The sequence below is a fragment of the Miniopterus natalensis genome, chromosome 6 (assembly GCF_054644295.1).
Source record: "Miniopterus natalensis isolate mMinNat1 chromosome 6, mMinNat1.hap1, whole genome shotgun sequence".
Taxonomy (NCBI): Eukaryota; Metazoa; Chordata; class Mammalia; order Chiroptera; family Miniopteridae; genus Miniopterus; species Miniopterus natalensis.
In genome coordinates, this window is record NC_142086.1 from 88,573,374 (window position 1) to 88,589,901 (window position 16,528).

At 55.6% G+C, this 16,528-nt stretch overlaps 1 protein-coding gene across 1 annotated transcript; it reads left to right on the forward strand.

Annotated features, from left to right (window-relative positions):
- The first annotated feature begins 2,832 nt into the window (after positions 1 to 2,832).
- Positions 2,833 to 15,087, forward strand: IFNGR2 (interferon gamma receptor 2). The gene is made up of 8 exons (XM_087818017.1): positions 2,833 to 2,896; positions 7,676 to 7,808; positions 8,385 to 8,387; positions 8,676 to 8,890; positions 12,261 to 12,406; positions 12,781 to 12,940; positions 13,252 to 13,409; positions 14,796 to 15,087. The coding sequence occupies exons 1-8, from the start codon at positions 2,833 to 2,835 to the stop codon at positions 14,904 to 14,906; spliced, it is 990 nt and encodes a 329-aa protein (XP_087674143.1). The 3' UTR covers positions 14,907 to 15,087.
- The last annotated feature ends 1,441 nt before the right edge of the window (positions 15,088 to 16,528 follow it).

Consider the following 16,528-nt stretch of genomic DNA (forward strand, 5'->3'; position numbering starts at 1 on the left):
ACTCGGGTTTTGTAAGGGTTAAGTCTGTACTATGTGGGAGCCCTTTTTATATATATAAAAAACACGCAGCTAAGAATATATAAAATAAAGCGTTTGTTTAGAATGAGAAAATAAATCACAAAGTACAAATTTTTTAAAGCCGCCCAAAATTCAGAAATGTAAAATATTTATAGGCCTGGTCAGGTGTCTCAGTTGGTTAGAGAATCATCTCAAACACCGAAAGCCTTCGGGTTCAATTCCCGGTCAGGGCACATACCTAGGTTTTGGGTTCGATCTCCGGCTGGGGAGTGTTGGAGGCAGCCGATCGATGTTTCTCTCTCACATCCATCTCTCTCTCACCCCGCCCCCCGCCTTTCCTCTCTCCCTAAAATCAATAATAAGTGAGGCTCAAAAAATAAAAAAATTAAAAATGCACATCAGTTCATTACATCACACCTGACAAAGCTCATAGCTAAGACTCTTTCACCTTCGTTCTTTGCTGTAATCTTTGTCTCTACATAGGACCACCTTTTGTAACGTGCTCTCCAGAAAGTTAATTCAGTCTCTCCTCTGGATCGACTTACTGAAATGTGTTCTTCATATTGCTGGTTTAGAACTTTCTTTTAACTTCACAACTTGTTGTTGATATATAATGTCAAGACATTTGTCAAAAAATAAAATAAAATAAAATAAAATAAAATAAAATAAAGTAAAGTAAGGTAAGGTAAAATAAAATAATAAAATAAAATAAAATAAAATAAAATAAAATAAAATAAAATAAAATAAAATAAAATAAAATAAAATAAAATAAAATAAAATGGCACAGCCACACCAACCTTGCCCAAGGAAGTATGTTAGAGGGGAAGTTGAGGGGAAGGAGACAGGTCCCAACAACTGGGCTTAAAATCTCTTACTTTGCAAATTTCACAAAAGCATATGACCATGTGAGCACAGGGCCGGGCCCCCTCCAGAGCTGCCAGGGAGATTGTGCAAGTGAAGGAGGGCCCCTGCGGTTTCGGCTTCCAAGTTTCACAGTGACTCTGCTCCAAAATGGAGAAGCTGGGGGCCGGGGGGCATGTAAAGGTTAAATTCAGTAACGCAGGGACCGCATGAGGCGGGTTGGGATGGCACCAGCACCACCCACCCAGCTGACTCATCGGGCTCCCCGCAGACCCGGGCACTGGATGCCAGGCATCTTTCAGGAAAAACTTGGACGGGATCGGTTCCCTGTCCCCGGCAGGGCAGGGACCTTGGCAGAAGGCTTGGCTTCAAATGCCCTGCAGCCAGGAGGCGCGGGAAAATGGAAACGCCAACCACCAGGAACTGGCCTTCCTGCCCCGGCCTGTTCGGCTCAGTGGTTAGAACGTCAGCCTGCAGACCGCAGGGTTGCGGGTTCGACTCCAGTCAAGGGCACATACCTGGGTTCAGGGTTCAGATCCTGAGCCCCAGTCAGGGAGGAGGCAATGAATCAGTGTGTCTCTCTCACATCAATGTTTCTCTCTCCCTCTCCCCCCTTCCCTCCCTCCCTTCCACTCTCTCTAAAAAATCAATGGGAAAAATATCCTCAGGTGAGGATTACTGAAAAGAGAGGGAGAGAGAGGGAGAGAGAACTGGCCTTTCCATGATGAGCTGCTTTGGAGTCGGGGACAGTGACTTGCTTTGGGGATATTGTGTCTTTGAGGGGACAACAGGACCCCCATCCAAGTAACAAAGTCCTCTCAGGGCCCCCGAGGGCTTCTGTGGGGACAGCTGCAGCCCCCCAGGTCCTAGCAGAGAAGCCCCTGAGGCAGGAGAGGGGGCACCACCCCCCTCAAAGGCCACAGGCTTCACTGTCCCTGCCCCTGAAAGCGCGACATCAAAGGAGGTCACAAGCCCTCCCTGGCCTGGGCTTCGACAAGACATATTTGTTTCCTGATTTATTATAAAAGTAAAATACGTGCACTGGTGGGGCGCAGACAGCCCTTAGCCTCGGGCACCCCCCCAGGGGCTCGAGGGCGCCCCCCGCCCGCCGTGGTCGCTGAGCACGAACCTGTCCCGAGGCCTCCCTGCGCGTCCTGAGGCCGCACCCGCTGTGTCATCACCTGCTGCGACCAGGGGGCAGCGCAGAGGAGCCCACCTGCAAGGAAATGCCCGGAAAGGCCGGGAGCCCCGGGGCAGCGCGCGTGGGGCCCACGCCGCGGCCAGCACCCCGGCGGGGCGCCCTTCCCTGCGCGGGCTCCCTGCGCCGCGTCCCGAGGGGGTCGCGGCCCATCCGGGTGGCACCCAAGTAGCTGCCGCGCGCCCGGCTCCCGGGGTGCCCCCCCCCCCCCCGCCCCGGCGGTTGTGCAACCGGAGGCGGGCCCCCTCCCCGCGCGGCCCGCCCCAGAGCCCCTCCTTCCTCACCCGGACCTTTGTCACTAGCCCCTCAAAACCTGTTCTCAGAGAAGGGTTTAGGGGCCGTTAAGGAAAAACGTTTAACTGAAGGACGGGCGCTCGCCCCGGGCGACCCCAGGGGTCGGGGAGGAAAGGGGGGCGCGGCCGGGATCGGGGGCCAGCCCGGGCCTCGGGCTTCCCCAGGTCTCCCCGGAAGGGTCGCCAGTCCCCGCGGGCTCCCCCCGCGCCCCCCCGCCCCCCCCCGTGCGCCCCCCGCCCCCCGCGGCCCCGCGCCAGGCCCAGGCTGCGGGCTGCGGCGCCCGGGAGCCGCGCGAGGGCCCGCGGCGGGCGGGGGGCGGGGAAAGTCCCGGGCGCGAGGGGCGGGAAGGGGCGGGGCCGCGCTGCGCTCCCGGCCGCGGCCGCGCCTGAGCCGCCGGCGGACCCCGCGCCCGGCCGGGCCGCACCCTGAGCCGCTGCGGAGCGCGGGCCGCGAGCCGGGCCATGCGGCCGCCCGCGCTCCTGTGGCTGCTGCTGCTGCGTCTCGGCGCCGCCGCGCCCCCGGCAGGTAAGCGGGCGCCCGGGCCGCGCGGGGCTTCGCCGCGGGGGGGCGCGGGGGCTGCGGGCGGCACTGGCGGCCCCGGGGGAGCCGTGGGCGCCGGGGTCCCCGACGCTGCCGCCCTGGGGCCCTGGCTGCCCCCGCGCCCGTGACGCGGCGCGGCCGCCTCCCGCGTCCCCAGGAGGGACAAAGGAAGAAGGAACCGGCCCGGCGGCCGGGGCTCCTCCTGCCCCGGGGGACCTGCCGCGGGCGGTGACCTCGGCCCGGGCGCGTTGGGTACTGGGTGTGACATCCTGGGGCAGGTAGTGGGGCAAGACCCAGAAATCCCCGGATCCCCGGGGGGGGCGGGGGGGCAGCCGAGCCAGACTGACCGGCCCTGCGCCCAGACAGACAGCCCCGCACCTGGCTCGGCCCCTCCACACCTGACCCCCACCGGCCGTGGTAGGAGCCAAATATAAACAGTTTTAGGAAAAGAAAGGAGAAGGGGCGGGTGCAGGTGGGAGAGCTGCTGTGTCTGCGTTTCGCTGGGCTGTTTCCCGGGAGGGCCTGGTGTCCTAGGCTGGTAGCACTTACAGAGTCTCAAGACTTTAGAGGTTGTTCAGGTTTCTTTCTTCCAGCAGCATCTCTGGCAAAGGCCCTTAGATTCCAAAGGTCCTTGATAAGAGGAGCCTCGCCTACAAGGCCTGTCCTCGAGCCCAGGGGATTTCCTCGGGGAGTCTGCCAGTTGGGTCTGACTCCTGGCTCCACCCCTTCCCAGCTTCAAGTCCTGAGCAGCGGAGGTCCGTCTGCACCTCCCTGGGCCTCCTTCAGATGAGATTTGGGGGACATTTGGGGACTGACAAAATGTTGATAATTGCCCGAGCTGGGTGACCGGCAAGTGGTGGCGCTTTAGGCTCTAGAGCTGCTGCTGACTAGTGGCGGTCTGGGAACTGTTCCTGACTGTCCCCTGAGCCCAGAGGTTGAGAGAAGTATTGGAAACTGCAATCTGACGTTGCGACAATTACATAATAAACGGGTAGTAGAAAAAATTCCTACACTTTTCCACCATTTGCAAGTGTCCTTTAGTAATCATGAAATTGTTTTTATGGTCAGAGAGAAAAAAAAAATAAGAGGATTGGAAACAAAATTTTTAAAGGGAGACTTACAGTCTCTCCCCCTTAGAGCTGTTTCAGGGATTATATGTGTCAAATATTGGCCCCGACCCAGTCTGTGGTGACACTTTAAGGGGTGGCTAGAAAACTAATCAGCATCATTAAAGTGCAATAAGTCAGCTGACTCTCTAGTAATTTAGTTACTAAAGCGTTGAAGTAGTTAGGCTTCTGTTTGTAACTGCTGTAGCTGCTGCCGAATTTTCCAGTGGATTGGGTCGGTACGTGTGCCACGAAATTTTATTACCGTGATTTGCCAACTTGAATATACAGGGCTCCTAACGTGCTTAGAAAGACAGTAAATCCCCAACGACATAAAAACCATGCAAGTGAGTTTATGTCCAGTAACTCCCGTTTGGCCATAATTTCAACAGTGGAAACTGCTAATTAGCTGGGATGTTTTGGGCAAACTCCATAAGTGGTGGTAATGATGAGCCTGTATGGGACCACTCTCCTAGGTCAGCCAGGGTGCTGCGTGCTTCATTTACATTCTCTTAATTTTTCCAACCATTCTTTTGAAGTAGGTAACAGCCCCTTTTCCTCTCAAAGAAACACAACCATCGTGTTTTTTGGGAGAGACAGATGGTCTGTGTAAATAAGCCCACGTCCAGCGTTTACTTAAAGGGAGCCACTTCCTGGTTATCGCTGGGGATTCGGAGGACGCGTTTTGACTTCTCCCCTGCAGGGTGCTGGGGTGGGCTCCCTGACAGTCATCAGAATGATATCCAGATCCTGAACGCTTTTCCGTTGTCGAGATGAGCGATGAACTTTAATGACAACGGTACTTTGTTAGCTGTGTGCGATGTGTGCTAGACCGTGCTGGTAAGACTCAGGATGGCCTATTCTTAAAGCTCTATAACATCTCAAACCCCTGGTAGATCGGAGGGGGCGGGTTGGGGTAGGAAGGCGGAACCGAAGGAGCTGGGGCCATGAGGTGCAGAAGACACACTTGCCACCCAGGTTCTCTCTTCTTACTATGAACAATTTAGGAACCATTGCCCTCGCTGCCATTACCCCCGTTTTACAGATGAGACAAGCGAGGCACAAAGAGGTTAACCCTTTGCGGTCATATTAAATTTGGACATGGGTGTCGTACTGGTCGGAATTAATTTCCATTGAAAGAGCAGTGATACATAACATGCAAGATTATGAAGGATAAACAAGAGAAATTATGAACTGATACATGAATGGAGTTAAGATTCGTACGGTTCCTTGCTGTGGTGGCTGAGAGCAGACATACGACCAGAATGGTAAAAAAGCTTTGGTGGCTGAGAGTAGACAAACGACCGCAAAGGATAAACAACTTGCCCGAGCTCCCACCGGGCGTGTGCGGCTTTGAGCCCAGGAAGTCTGGTTCTGGGACCCCCTGGCATAGGCAATGCAGAGACAGGGCATGGGTCCTGGGCGGGGTGCGCAGGAAGCAGCTCTGACAAGGGGGCACCTGAGCAGAGACCTGGAGGGAGTGAGGTGCAGAGCCTGGCACGATGGGAGAAAAGGCCCAGGTGAAGGGAGGTGTGAGGCGCTATGTCCAGCATCTCCCAGAAACAAGGGGACCCCGGGGGCTGAATACAGCGAGCGAGGCCCAGGGAGGCCGGGCCGGGAGGTGCCGCGATGACTCGACGAGCCCGTGGTTAGTGACAGCGCCGGCGCTTCTTTGGAAACGCGCAGCTCTCGCCACATTTCTCCTCCGAATGTGGTGAGACGGGGGATTCCAAGAAGCCCCACGACAGAACAAACCTCGGTCCCCTCTCCACACCTCAGTCAGAACGAAAGTTGAAGAAAGTGGGAGACTTTCTGGACATGAAGCTGTCACGGGGCGGCCGCCCGGTCCCGGTGTCGGTGGGGGTGGAATCCCTTTCTGCACCGCTGGGCCCCTCGGGGCTTCCCGTCTTGGGAGACGGGTCCCAGGCCAAGGAGGAGGCAGAGGGGACCCCTGCGGACTCCTCCAGGCACGGAGGTGGACAGGCAGAGTAACGGTCCCCAGAGACGTCCGCATCCTAAGCCCCGAGCCTGTGACTGTTCCTTTATGTGGCAGGTGGGACTTTGCAGATGTGGTCAAGTTACGGATCTTGGGATGGGAAGGCAACCCTGGAGTGCTGGGCTCCGTGTGCCCAATATACTCACGAGGGTCCTTGAAAGGTGGGAGAGCCGGACCCGCGAGATGGCAGCATACGGTGGGGGCAGGGGACCCGGGCCAGAGGCGGAGAGCAGCTGCTGGATGCTGGAAAAGGCAGGGGACCATTTCTCCCTTAGAGCCTCCGGAAGGAACCAGCCCGGTGAGGCCCGTTTTGAACTTCTGGCCTCCAGAACTGAGAGAGCGTAGATCTGGGTTGTTGGTGGTGATTTATTTCAGCATCGATTAAAAAGTGATGGAGCCAGTAAAAGGAGGTCTCTGAGAGTCTCCGATGGGCACTCACCCCTGGGGCGAGGCACAGCCCTCCCTGGAGCAGGACTGCTGTGCTCAGTTCAGCTGGGGGACCACCTGGGCGCAGCACCCCCCCCACACCCCGGGAGCAGATGGGTCTGCCTTGGCCCCGGCTTCCAGGAGGCCTGGCGTGAACTGGGACAAGTGTTGCTGGTTCAGTAATGACCTGGAGTGAAGCTCAGCTGAAGCTCGTAGCCATGGAGACGACTCCGCGTAAACTAGTGGATGGGACTCCGGGGTGATGCAGTTTTCAGAGGCAGCCAGCGGTCAGTCAGCCCTTGAGTACATGAATATGTGGGCTTGGAATTTCCTGCTTTGAGTTATGGAGCATTTTTAAACTTGTCTTCCTGCCACCTGGGCGTCTCTCCTTAATCTTTCCATCTCAGAGAAAGTCTGTCATTATCGGGCTTTCTTCGGTGAGGGTAGGCTCTGAGCCACCAGTCTCTGGCCGGGTTCCTGCCTGGGGGGTGGAACTGTGACTTCCAGGTCACCCCAAGGAGGGGTTCTGGTCTTTGTGGTGGTGGTTCCCTGGGGCGTGTGCGGTTCACCAGTGGTCGGTCGTGTGCATGAGAATCACCTGGGAATCAGGTGGAAGATGCAGGTTTCCTGGCCTGGGGTGGCCTGAGAACCTGCAGCTCAGAGACGGTGACGCTGGGCCCTTCACAAGCGCAGCAGCTCTGAGGGAGCCCCAGGACCGGTCTCACCTTCCCACATGCCCTTGGGCTGGGGGGGGGGGGGGGGGGTTAGTGGTTTACCACACACTGCCTTGGTACTGAGTCAGGGGCTAATGCATGTCACATGGCCACCGACTGAATCTGCACCCCAGCCTGTGGGGTGTTCCATTGCTTATCCCTCTTCCTGAAGAGGAAACTGAGGCCTGCCTGTTAGGTCCCCTGCCCGGCCATCGCTCTCAGTAACGATGGGCCAGGCGTTCCGGGCCGGCCAGACTCCAGAGCCCAGGGCCTGCTCGCCAGAGATGGCAGCCCCACGCCCTCTTTCCCACAGACCGTGTCGACGGTGCCACCTTTAGTCACGGGTGGGGTTGGGGACGTGCCCGGGAGATCGGGTAATGCCATTTCTGTACTGGGACAAAACCTGAGCTGTGTAAATGGGTTGGCAGCGTGCATTTTAGTAAGTGTGTAATTGATTTGTGTCCTTTGCCGCTCCCTCTCTCTCTCCTGCCTCTTCCCCCTTCTATTCTGCGTCCCTTTCAAGACCCTCCTTCCCAGCTGCCTGCTCCTCAGAACCCGACGATTCACCTGTACAACGCCAAGCAGGCTCTGAGCTGGGAGCCGGTGTCCCTGAGCAACGAGACAGGGCCAGTGGTGTACCAGGTGCAGTTCAAATTGTAAGCCGATGTTTCTGTGGGTCCTTCCCGGGAGCTGTGGGGGGCTTGTGGATCCCCAGGCCAGTTGCCTGTTGCTGCCTCTTGGCAGGATTGTAAGCAAATCCATGGGAAGCACACCTTTCTCTTGTACTTTAAAACCTCCAAGGACAAGCCCAGCCGGTGTTGCTCAGTGGTTGAGCGTCAACCTATGAAACAGGAGGTCACGGTTCCATTCCTGGTCGGGGCACATGCCCGGGTTGCGGGCTTGATCCGCAGTAGGGGGGTGCAGGAGGCAGCCGATCAATGATTCATCGTTGATGTTTCTCTCTCTCTCCCGCTCTCCCTTCCTCTGTCTCTGAAATCAGTAAAAACATATTACAAAAAAATCTCCCTGGACAGTGATTTCACAACCTCCCGCTTATCACTCATCAGAGAGCTCCGCTGTCTGACCACACAGCTTCTCAGTTCGGTGGAAACTGATGTTCTCCTGCTAAGGGTAACATGCTAAGTGAAAGGAGCTGATCACAAGGGATCACACAGTTATGATCCCGTTTAATATGAACTGTCCAGAATAAGCAAATCCATAGAGATAAAAAGTAGGTTAGTGGTTGCGTAGGCCTTGGGGGGTTGGAGAGAACAGGGAGGGACTGCCAGTGGGTGCAGGGGTGTTTGGGGGAATGGTGAAAATGTCCTAAGATTGATTGTGGTGGTTGTATAGCCCTGTGGGATACACTGAAAGCCACTGAATCCTGCGTTTTAAATGGGTGGGTTATGTGGTGTGTGAATTATATCTGAATACAGCTGCTTTTAAAAAATCAGCTCTGAAGAAACTGCTGTATACCATGGACTAGAAAATTCTGGGCAGTGAAATCCTCTCTTTCATTCTAGCCCTAAAAGCAAGTGGTCTGACATCGATGGGAGTTCCACCAAGCCCGTCGAGGTGAACTGTTCGAAGATCACCAAGACAGAGTGTAACTTCACCCCGACCAGCCTCTCCAAGGGCTTCCTGCCCTATTTCAACATCTCTCTACGTGTGCGAGCTGAGCTGCAGGACCGCACCTCCCCCTGGGCCCTGGTGCCTTGGTTCCAGCACTATCGGAACGGTAAGAGCTGGGGTGCAGAACGGCCCGCGTCGTCCCCAGGTCCCCTTCGCTTCCCTCTTCACCCAGCTGTACTGGCTCCGTGTGCCTGGGTCCTGCCTCTCACCCTAAGTAACCAGCAAAGAGGTGGGCTCGGAGGTCAAACCCAGGTATTGGCTGCGGACGCTGGTGCTCAGGGCGTGAAATTCGCTTAGACCCGGGGCTGGGAAACTACAGCCTGCAGGCCAAGTCCGGCCTGTTCCCGTAACAAGGCTTTATGGGAACGTAGCCACGCCGTCTCCTAATGCATTGTTTGCGGTTGCTCTCGGGCCGCCACCTAAGTGGTTGCACCGGGGACCATGCAGCCTGCAAAGCCTGCATTTGCTCAAAAGTTTGCTGACTCCGTGCTGGGCGGACGCCAGCATGTTGGCTGCGCTCATCGCCCTTCCCTGTGTTGGCACAACTTCTTTTATGTTCTGGAAAGACTTTAATTCCGCCCTGAACAGTGCCGGCCACATAGTAGATACTCGGTGAATATTTGTTGAGTGACTGAATGAAACGCGTGCTCCCAGAAACTGAAAGGGGCCCAAGAATCGTCAGATCCCAGCTTGTATGTGTGTTCCTTCAAGGATTTTATTTTATTTTTTAATCTTCACCCAAGGATATTTTTCAGTTGCTTTTTCAGAGAGAGAGGAAGAGGGAAACATCCATGTGAGAGACACATCGATTGGTCGCCTCCCGCACGCACCCTGATGGGGGCCGGGGATCGAGCCTGCACCCCGAAGTACATGCCCCCTGAAGGGTATGAACCCCAGGACCCTTCAGTCCAAGGGCCGACGCTCTAACCACTGAGCCAAGCCAGCTAGGGCTGTTTATGTTTTTTAAAGGGGGTGCTATCGTTCAGAGATCCCTACTGGCGTGTTTACAGATAAGATGATGTAATAGCTGAGATTCAAGCGAAATTATCCAGAGAGTGGGCGGGGCCGGGGCAAGGTGGATGGGGGGGGCAGGAGGAACACACTCCCCACGACACGATGGTGAATTTGAAGTTGGGTGACCAGTTGTGAGCCTTTGTTGCGATCCTCTCTGCTTTCTGTGTCCGAAATTTCCTGTAATCGAAGCTGAGAAAATCGTGGTGCGCGGAGGTGACGCAGACACAGAAACAGCAGACGCGCAGTCCCTGCAGGCCAGTTGATGCTATGGACAAGTCTTTTGTTCCCGAGTGGAAAGCCGTCACCCTGCGAGCAATAAAGTGTCACCCAAGTGAGAATTAGTTTAAAAGAAAAGCAGCCATGGTGGTTACCGACCGCTGCCCGGAAGAAAGCGGAGGCAACAGAAGCAGGACCTGTCGTGAGAGTTGTTGGTCCCGTGTCAGCGGCTTGTCCTCCAGCCTGAGCTGGGCAGCAGTGGCCTTGGTTAGTGGCTGGCGGCCTGTCACGCCTGCCCCTTCACGTGGTATTGCCCGACCCCGTCGCCGCTGTCTCCGCTCACGGCGGAGTTGGGATGAGTGACCAGCTGGGATGGTTCACCCAGCGCTTGGGGACGTGAGGACCTGGCGTCACGCAGACCTGGGTCCAGATCCCACCTCCGCCACTTGCAGGCTGTTACGCTGGGCTTCCGTTCCCTCTTCTGGGACGTGGGGGGGCCACCTCCTGTTGCTCCCTCTGTGTGGACACACAGAAGTCCGTTGCCGCCTGGTTTGTAGAGGTCATTCAGGACACGGGAGCTGCTGTCCACGGTCAGTGCCCCCGAGTCGTCAGTGCGCTGAGAGAAGGCAGGTTGTCCCTCGAGAGATGAGCTTGTCAGGTCCGTACAGATTCCGGATCCGGGGCTCGCTGCAGAAAGACAGGTTTTGGGGGCTGACATTGCAGCGACTAAGTGCTTAGTCACAGCTGGCTTCCGTGCCCCACGCCACTCCTGAGGGTAAGTCACAGGAAAGCCTAGAGACTATGCCCTGGGGCGGTGGCCCTGGGGCTGGGCCCTGTGGGTCACAGGCTCCCCAGGCTCCAGCCACTTCACTGTGAAAAGGGGAACTTGGGAGTGTGTGTGGTAGGGTCCCTGAAAGAGTTCTTTGTCACTCGTGGCCAATCCTCTCACGTCCTCTGGCTGGCGGCGGGCCAGCCTCTGCCCGGTCTCCGTCTGGATCAGTTCCTCCAACAGAACAGACGAGCTCCAGGGCACAGGCGTCCAGGAGAGGGGCGAGACCGTACGCCAGACTTGGCCTGGGGGAGACGTGGAGTCAGGCCATGGCCACGAGCCCAGAGCCGCTCCCAGGCCAGCTCGGAGGGCCCAGCCTGCACCGTGGCCCGGGCTCCCCGCGTCACTGTAGCGTAAATGCCTGCTTGATGACGCAGCGCTGCTCACTGTAGCTGCGTGAGTCACGGCTCTCGCTGGCCTGTGGACGCATGGAAAGCCTTCACAGGTAGACTTCTGGTGGCAGCATTTCTCGGGTGTGACAGTTCAGTACCGTAGACAGTAAGCTGGGAGACGGATGGTTTGGAAGGGTTGTGACCACCGCTTTTTGTTCATTTACATAGAAATATGACAAAATACAAGGTGTCCCAAAAAATGTGTAGACACGCCTTAAATCATTATAAAGGCAGCGCTTATTAAAATTCATTTCATTTTCACAATTGAGCTATCAGCTGTTAAAGTGTGTATACATTTTTGGGGGACACCCTGTGTATAGTAGGTAAGGCCTAACGAGATCTTTTCCCCTCACATGAAAGTGTGACATTTGGTTGACCTTCCTGTGTGTCTCTCGAACCCAGCAGCCTGTCAGCTGGAAAACCAGGCGGCATTGCCGACGGCCAGCATGGCCCCCGGCTGGGACACTGCCTTCCAGCTGGGATGGCCGGCCGTCCTGGTTGGAAGCCGTGTCTCTGGGCTCTGCTGAGTGCAGGGGCTCTCGTCACTGGCCGTGTCCCTGTGGGGCTCTGGAAGTGTCCTTGTGGAGTGATAAGAGGTCCTGGCTCTTGTGGCTTTTAAGCCAAGGAGGCTCCTGTACCTGCCTGACATGGGTCTTCTCCTCTTGCATCTGAGCTGCCTCCTGGGGGCCCAGAGAGGCTTTGTCTGGGCTGCTATGTAGACGGTGCGGGGCCCCCTCCCTCCAGTGAAGGCAGAAGTCCCTGTGCCAGATGGTGGCCCCAATGGGCTGTCCTCCCTGTGGCCTCACAGTCAGCCTCGTGCCGGAGCAGCCTCTCGGGGCCTCGTGTGCCCGAATGCGGCCGCACTGCATGGGAAATGTGTATTTGCGCATACAGGCCATATGTGTAACAGACGTTTTCTGTATATTCACGTCATATATAATACGCTGTAACAGGTGTATATATACCGTATATGTGTGTGTGTATATATTTACATAGTTTTGTTTTTATTTGTGATTGCATTTCAGTGACCATCGGGCCTCCAGAAAACATCTGGGTGACGCCAGAGGAAGGCTCCTTGATCATCCAGTTGTCCGCTCCCTTTGACGTCCTGTCCTCCGAGGCCACGTTTTTGTATTATGTCTATTACTGGGAAAAGGCAGGGGAGCAACAGGCAAGAGCATTTTTTTTTTTTTAATGTTGATTTTCTTTTCTTGGAGTTTCTGATACAACTTTAAAATGGCCCTGGCCAGTGTTGCTCAGTGGTTAGAGCATCCGCCTCAGCACCAAAGGGTCTCGGGTTCGATTCCCGGTCAAGGGCATGCACCCCGGTTGCAGGTTCAGTCCCCAGGCCCCTGGTCGGGATGCGTGCAGGAGGCAGCCAGTCGATGATGTTTTCGATGATGTCTCTCTCTCATCGACGTTTCTATCTGTTCCTCTCCCCCTCTCTCTAAAAATCAATGAAAACATATTAAAAGAGGAGAGAGGGAAGCAGCTTGTCTGTCTATTGGGGTCATTTACATGGGACGGTTGGTGTTTTTTCCATAGGTCAGAGGTCCCTTCAGGAGCAACTTCATTGTGTTGAAGGATCTGAAGCCCCTGAAAGTGTACTGTTTACAAGTCCAGGCACAGCTGTCCTGGACGTTATTACCGGTCCTTAGATCCGGGCATTTAAGCAACATTTCTTGTCACGAAACAGCAGCAGATGGTAAGATGTGCCTTCCTGTGCCCTTTTGGAGCTGGGAAAAGAGTGCTCCTGAGACAGGGAAACCGGGGAGCACGTGTTAGGTGAAGGGTGCTGGGAGGGGGAGACCCGGCGGGGAGGCGTGAGAAGGGCGCGCGTGCTGACGCCCAGCAGCCAGCGCTCCGTTTCGGGGCCGCCTCACTCGCTACCGACCGGGCACGGGGGGGGGGGGGGAGGGGGGACACACACCCCTGAAACAGCGGGCAGAAGGGAACTGCCCGATGTCTGTGCCCCGTGGGGCTCGTCCCCCCGTTCACTCTGTGTTATCCCCTTAGCCTCCACCAAGCCCCAGCAAGCGGTCCTGATCGCCGTGGGGACCTTCCTGTCGCTGGTGGGGCTGGCAGGGGCCTGTTTCTTCCTGATCCTGAAGTACAGAGTCCTGATCAAGCACTGGTTCCACTCCCCGCCGGGCATCCCGGTGCAGATAGAGGAGGTACGTGTGCGCGCGTCCTCGTGGGAGGCATGTCTCGCCCCACGCCCCCGCTAGCACCGCACAGGACAGCAGGGGGCAGAGCTGGGGACACAGAGGTTCGAGTTAAAAGTAGTGCAGGGTTCTCTCTGTCCCGTGTGCACAGCAGCCTGATTCATAACAGCCAAGGGGGGGAAACAGCCCAGTGCCTGTCGGAGGGTGAGCGGATAAACAAATGGGATGCACTCTGCACACACGGCGGAACATTATTCAGCCTCGAAAAGGAGATTCCAACACCTGCAGGCCGAGTGGATGAGCCTTGAGGGCATTATGCTCAGTGAAATCAGCCCGTGGCAAAAAGACAAAAGCCATGTGGCCCCACTTGCCTGAGGTACAATAGTCAGGTTGGTAGGGACAGTGGAGAATGGTGGCTGCAGGGGCCGGGAGGGACCCAGCAGTTGCTGTTCTGAGTCTGAAGTCTCAGTTACGCAGGATGAGTGAGCGCCAGCACCCGCTGTCAGCACCCGCCGTAGTCAGGACCGCATTTGCGTTGCTCACGTCAGTTAGGAGGGCACAACTCGTTAGGTGTTCCTACCACAAAAAACAAAAAACCCTCAAACCTTGCCCGGTTAATAGTCTCGGGGGTCTGGGAGTTCTCCTGCGTCCGTGGTCCCCCTGCAGCAGAGCCACCCCGGTCAGTCAGGTTGCTGCTAGTTGTCCCTCTGGGGTTTGAAGCTAAAACCTGAAGTCTTTCGGTTCACTTTCCTGGGAAAGTGTGAAAATCATCTCTCAGAGGCCACTGATGTTACGTGAAAATAACGGATCCGATTTCACTTACATTTTTGAGGTTCCTGAGGGCCCATGAGCTGTTCCCTAGTTGGCCAGCTCCAAGTGCCAGCGTTTCCAAGCGCCAGGCACTGGCTCCTCTGCACCCTGGTGAGCTTGAGGCTGAGCCTGAAGCAGAGGCGGGCAGGAGAAAGGACAGTTGGGCACTGAGAAGTGTCACTTTCCAGCCTGTCACTTTCTCCACTCTGTCCTCAGGGCCCAGCCATTAACCGCCGGCTGCCAGCCAGCAAGCCCGCTCTCTGTCCCCACTGTTGCTGACCGAGGTCCCGTTACTCCTTCACTGAGAACTAGAATTGGAGACCTTTAGGATGAGTCACCCACAGGCCTGCGCCCAGGGCAGCAAGGCAGGGCAGGCTTTTCCCAAGAGTGACGGTGGTTGGGCCCTGGCTGGTGTCAGAGCTGTGAGGCAACAGGCTGGGCAGTGGTCAGGGTTTAGAAGTTGTTTCCTTGGTGGACAAATAGGAAGTTACCTAAGACATGATGGTACCAACTAAAATGAAAGTCTAAGGTCTGGCGTTTTGAGCTGGTAAACTAATCACGGTGTTGGTTTTCAACCTTTCCCAGTATTTAAAGGACCCGGCTCAGCCCATCCTGGAGGCCCTGGACAGTGACAGCTCGCCTAAGGAGGATGTCTGGGACTCTGTGTCCGTCGTCTCGTTGCCACAGAAGGAGTAGAAGATGCTCTCCAAAGCACTTTGAACTAAAGCACTGGTCTGCCCCAGCCTGTGGGAGCAGGACTCTGAGCCGCCGGCACTGCTGTTCCCACCAGGACTTCCCGAGCCCGGGGCCGTCCCTGCCTGGAGACACAGCAGGCCCCCTGGGGAAGAAATGTTTGTTTGTTGTTTTTTTTACGAACTTTCTAATCATACAGTTTTCTAGAAGGATTCTACAAAGACATCCCCCCAAAATGAAGGTTTCTCTTAAACACTAAAAAGGAATGAAATTATGTTAGCCAAATGGCTCTGGCGCCCTGCTGGTGTGCTGTTCATCGTTGGTTGGACCTGGCTGACGGGACCGGCCCCTCTCCTTGACACTCACAAGTGAGCTGAGGCTCCCTGGGTAGATTTCGTCACTTGTCCTATCAGGGACACTGAGTGGCCCTTCACATCCCATCTCTCAGCTTAAAATGTGATTCATCCTGTAAATATTTTCATAGTAATTTAACTGTTTTTCCAAACTAGAAATAAAAGACTGAAACAACTCTTTAAAAAGTCTATGTGAGGCTTTTCCTCTCCACTTCGCCACCTTATTTTGGCCTATATTCTGCAAAGTTTCATGTTTTTTGAATTAGTGTATCTAAACTTTGGTTTAGTAACACCCCAGCAGAGCTAAGTTGGCCTTGTGGTCACTCAGCAAGTGACTTCCTACGTGGGCCACCTGAATCCTTGAAAAGGTGTACTGGGGATTTCAGAAGCTCCATCAGCCTCGTTTCATGTAACAGTCACATGGGCTGACCGAGGCAGGGCTTGTGGGCAGTAACACGAATCAGCTGGTGACAGTAACACCCGGCACTCAAATCTGCTGACTGCAAGTTCTGATGGGCTCTCTTTTTCCGAGGACATGGGCTAAAACTCATTTATATGACTCTTAGAATTTAGGAAATGGATGTGTAGCTTCACCAACACCCTCGCCACACACACACGCAACCAAAGCAACACAGTGGCTATAAAGTCTGCTTTAGAAAGAAGCCCCTGCTGGCAGCCTGACCTTCACAATGGGAAGAAGACAGCCAACTACAGGTATATTCCCTTTCTCTCTCTCCCCCTCCCCCCCCTTGCTCTCCCTCTCCCTCTCCTTCCGTCTCTCCCTCAGTTGGGGGTCTGTGCTGCTGGTGGGGAATTGGCTCTTGGGCCGACTTTCTGACAGCACGGTGTATTGTGCCATCCAGGGTGACAGGAGATAAAAGGACACCCACCCACAGCGCGCACCCAGACAAGTCCTGTGAGGCATCTACTTGATCTCTGAGGTGCACCTTGAGTTGGCACCGGTTTAGAGGAAGAGTTAGCTGGTTAGGTTAAGGACCTGCCTGGGATTAAGAAACTCCAGGTAGAAGAGCTCCCCCTGCTGGGTTGGGGGTGCAGCCTGTGGGGAGAGAGAGCAGGTTAAGAGTTTGAGCCCAGCAGAAAGGGGGATAGGTCAATTCTGCCGGAAAGTCAGAAATGTTTAAAGTAATGCCCTGTGTGCCGCCTTGTGTAAAAGGGGGTACAGCTTGCTGGGCAGGCAGGCTGGCTCTGGGGACCCGGTCCTGACAAGGCTGGATTGGGTTCGGATGGAACTGAGCTAGTGTCCTGGGGCAG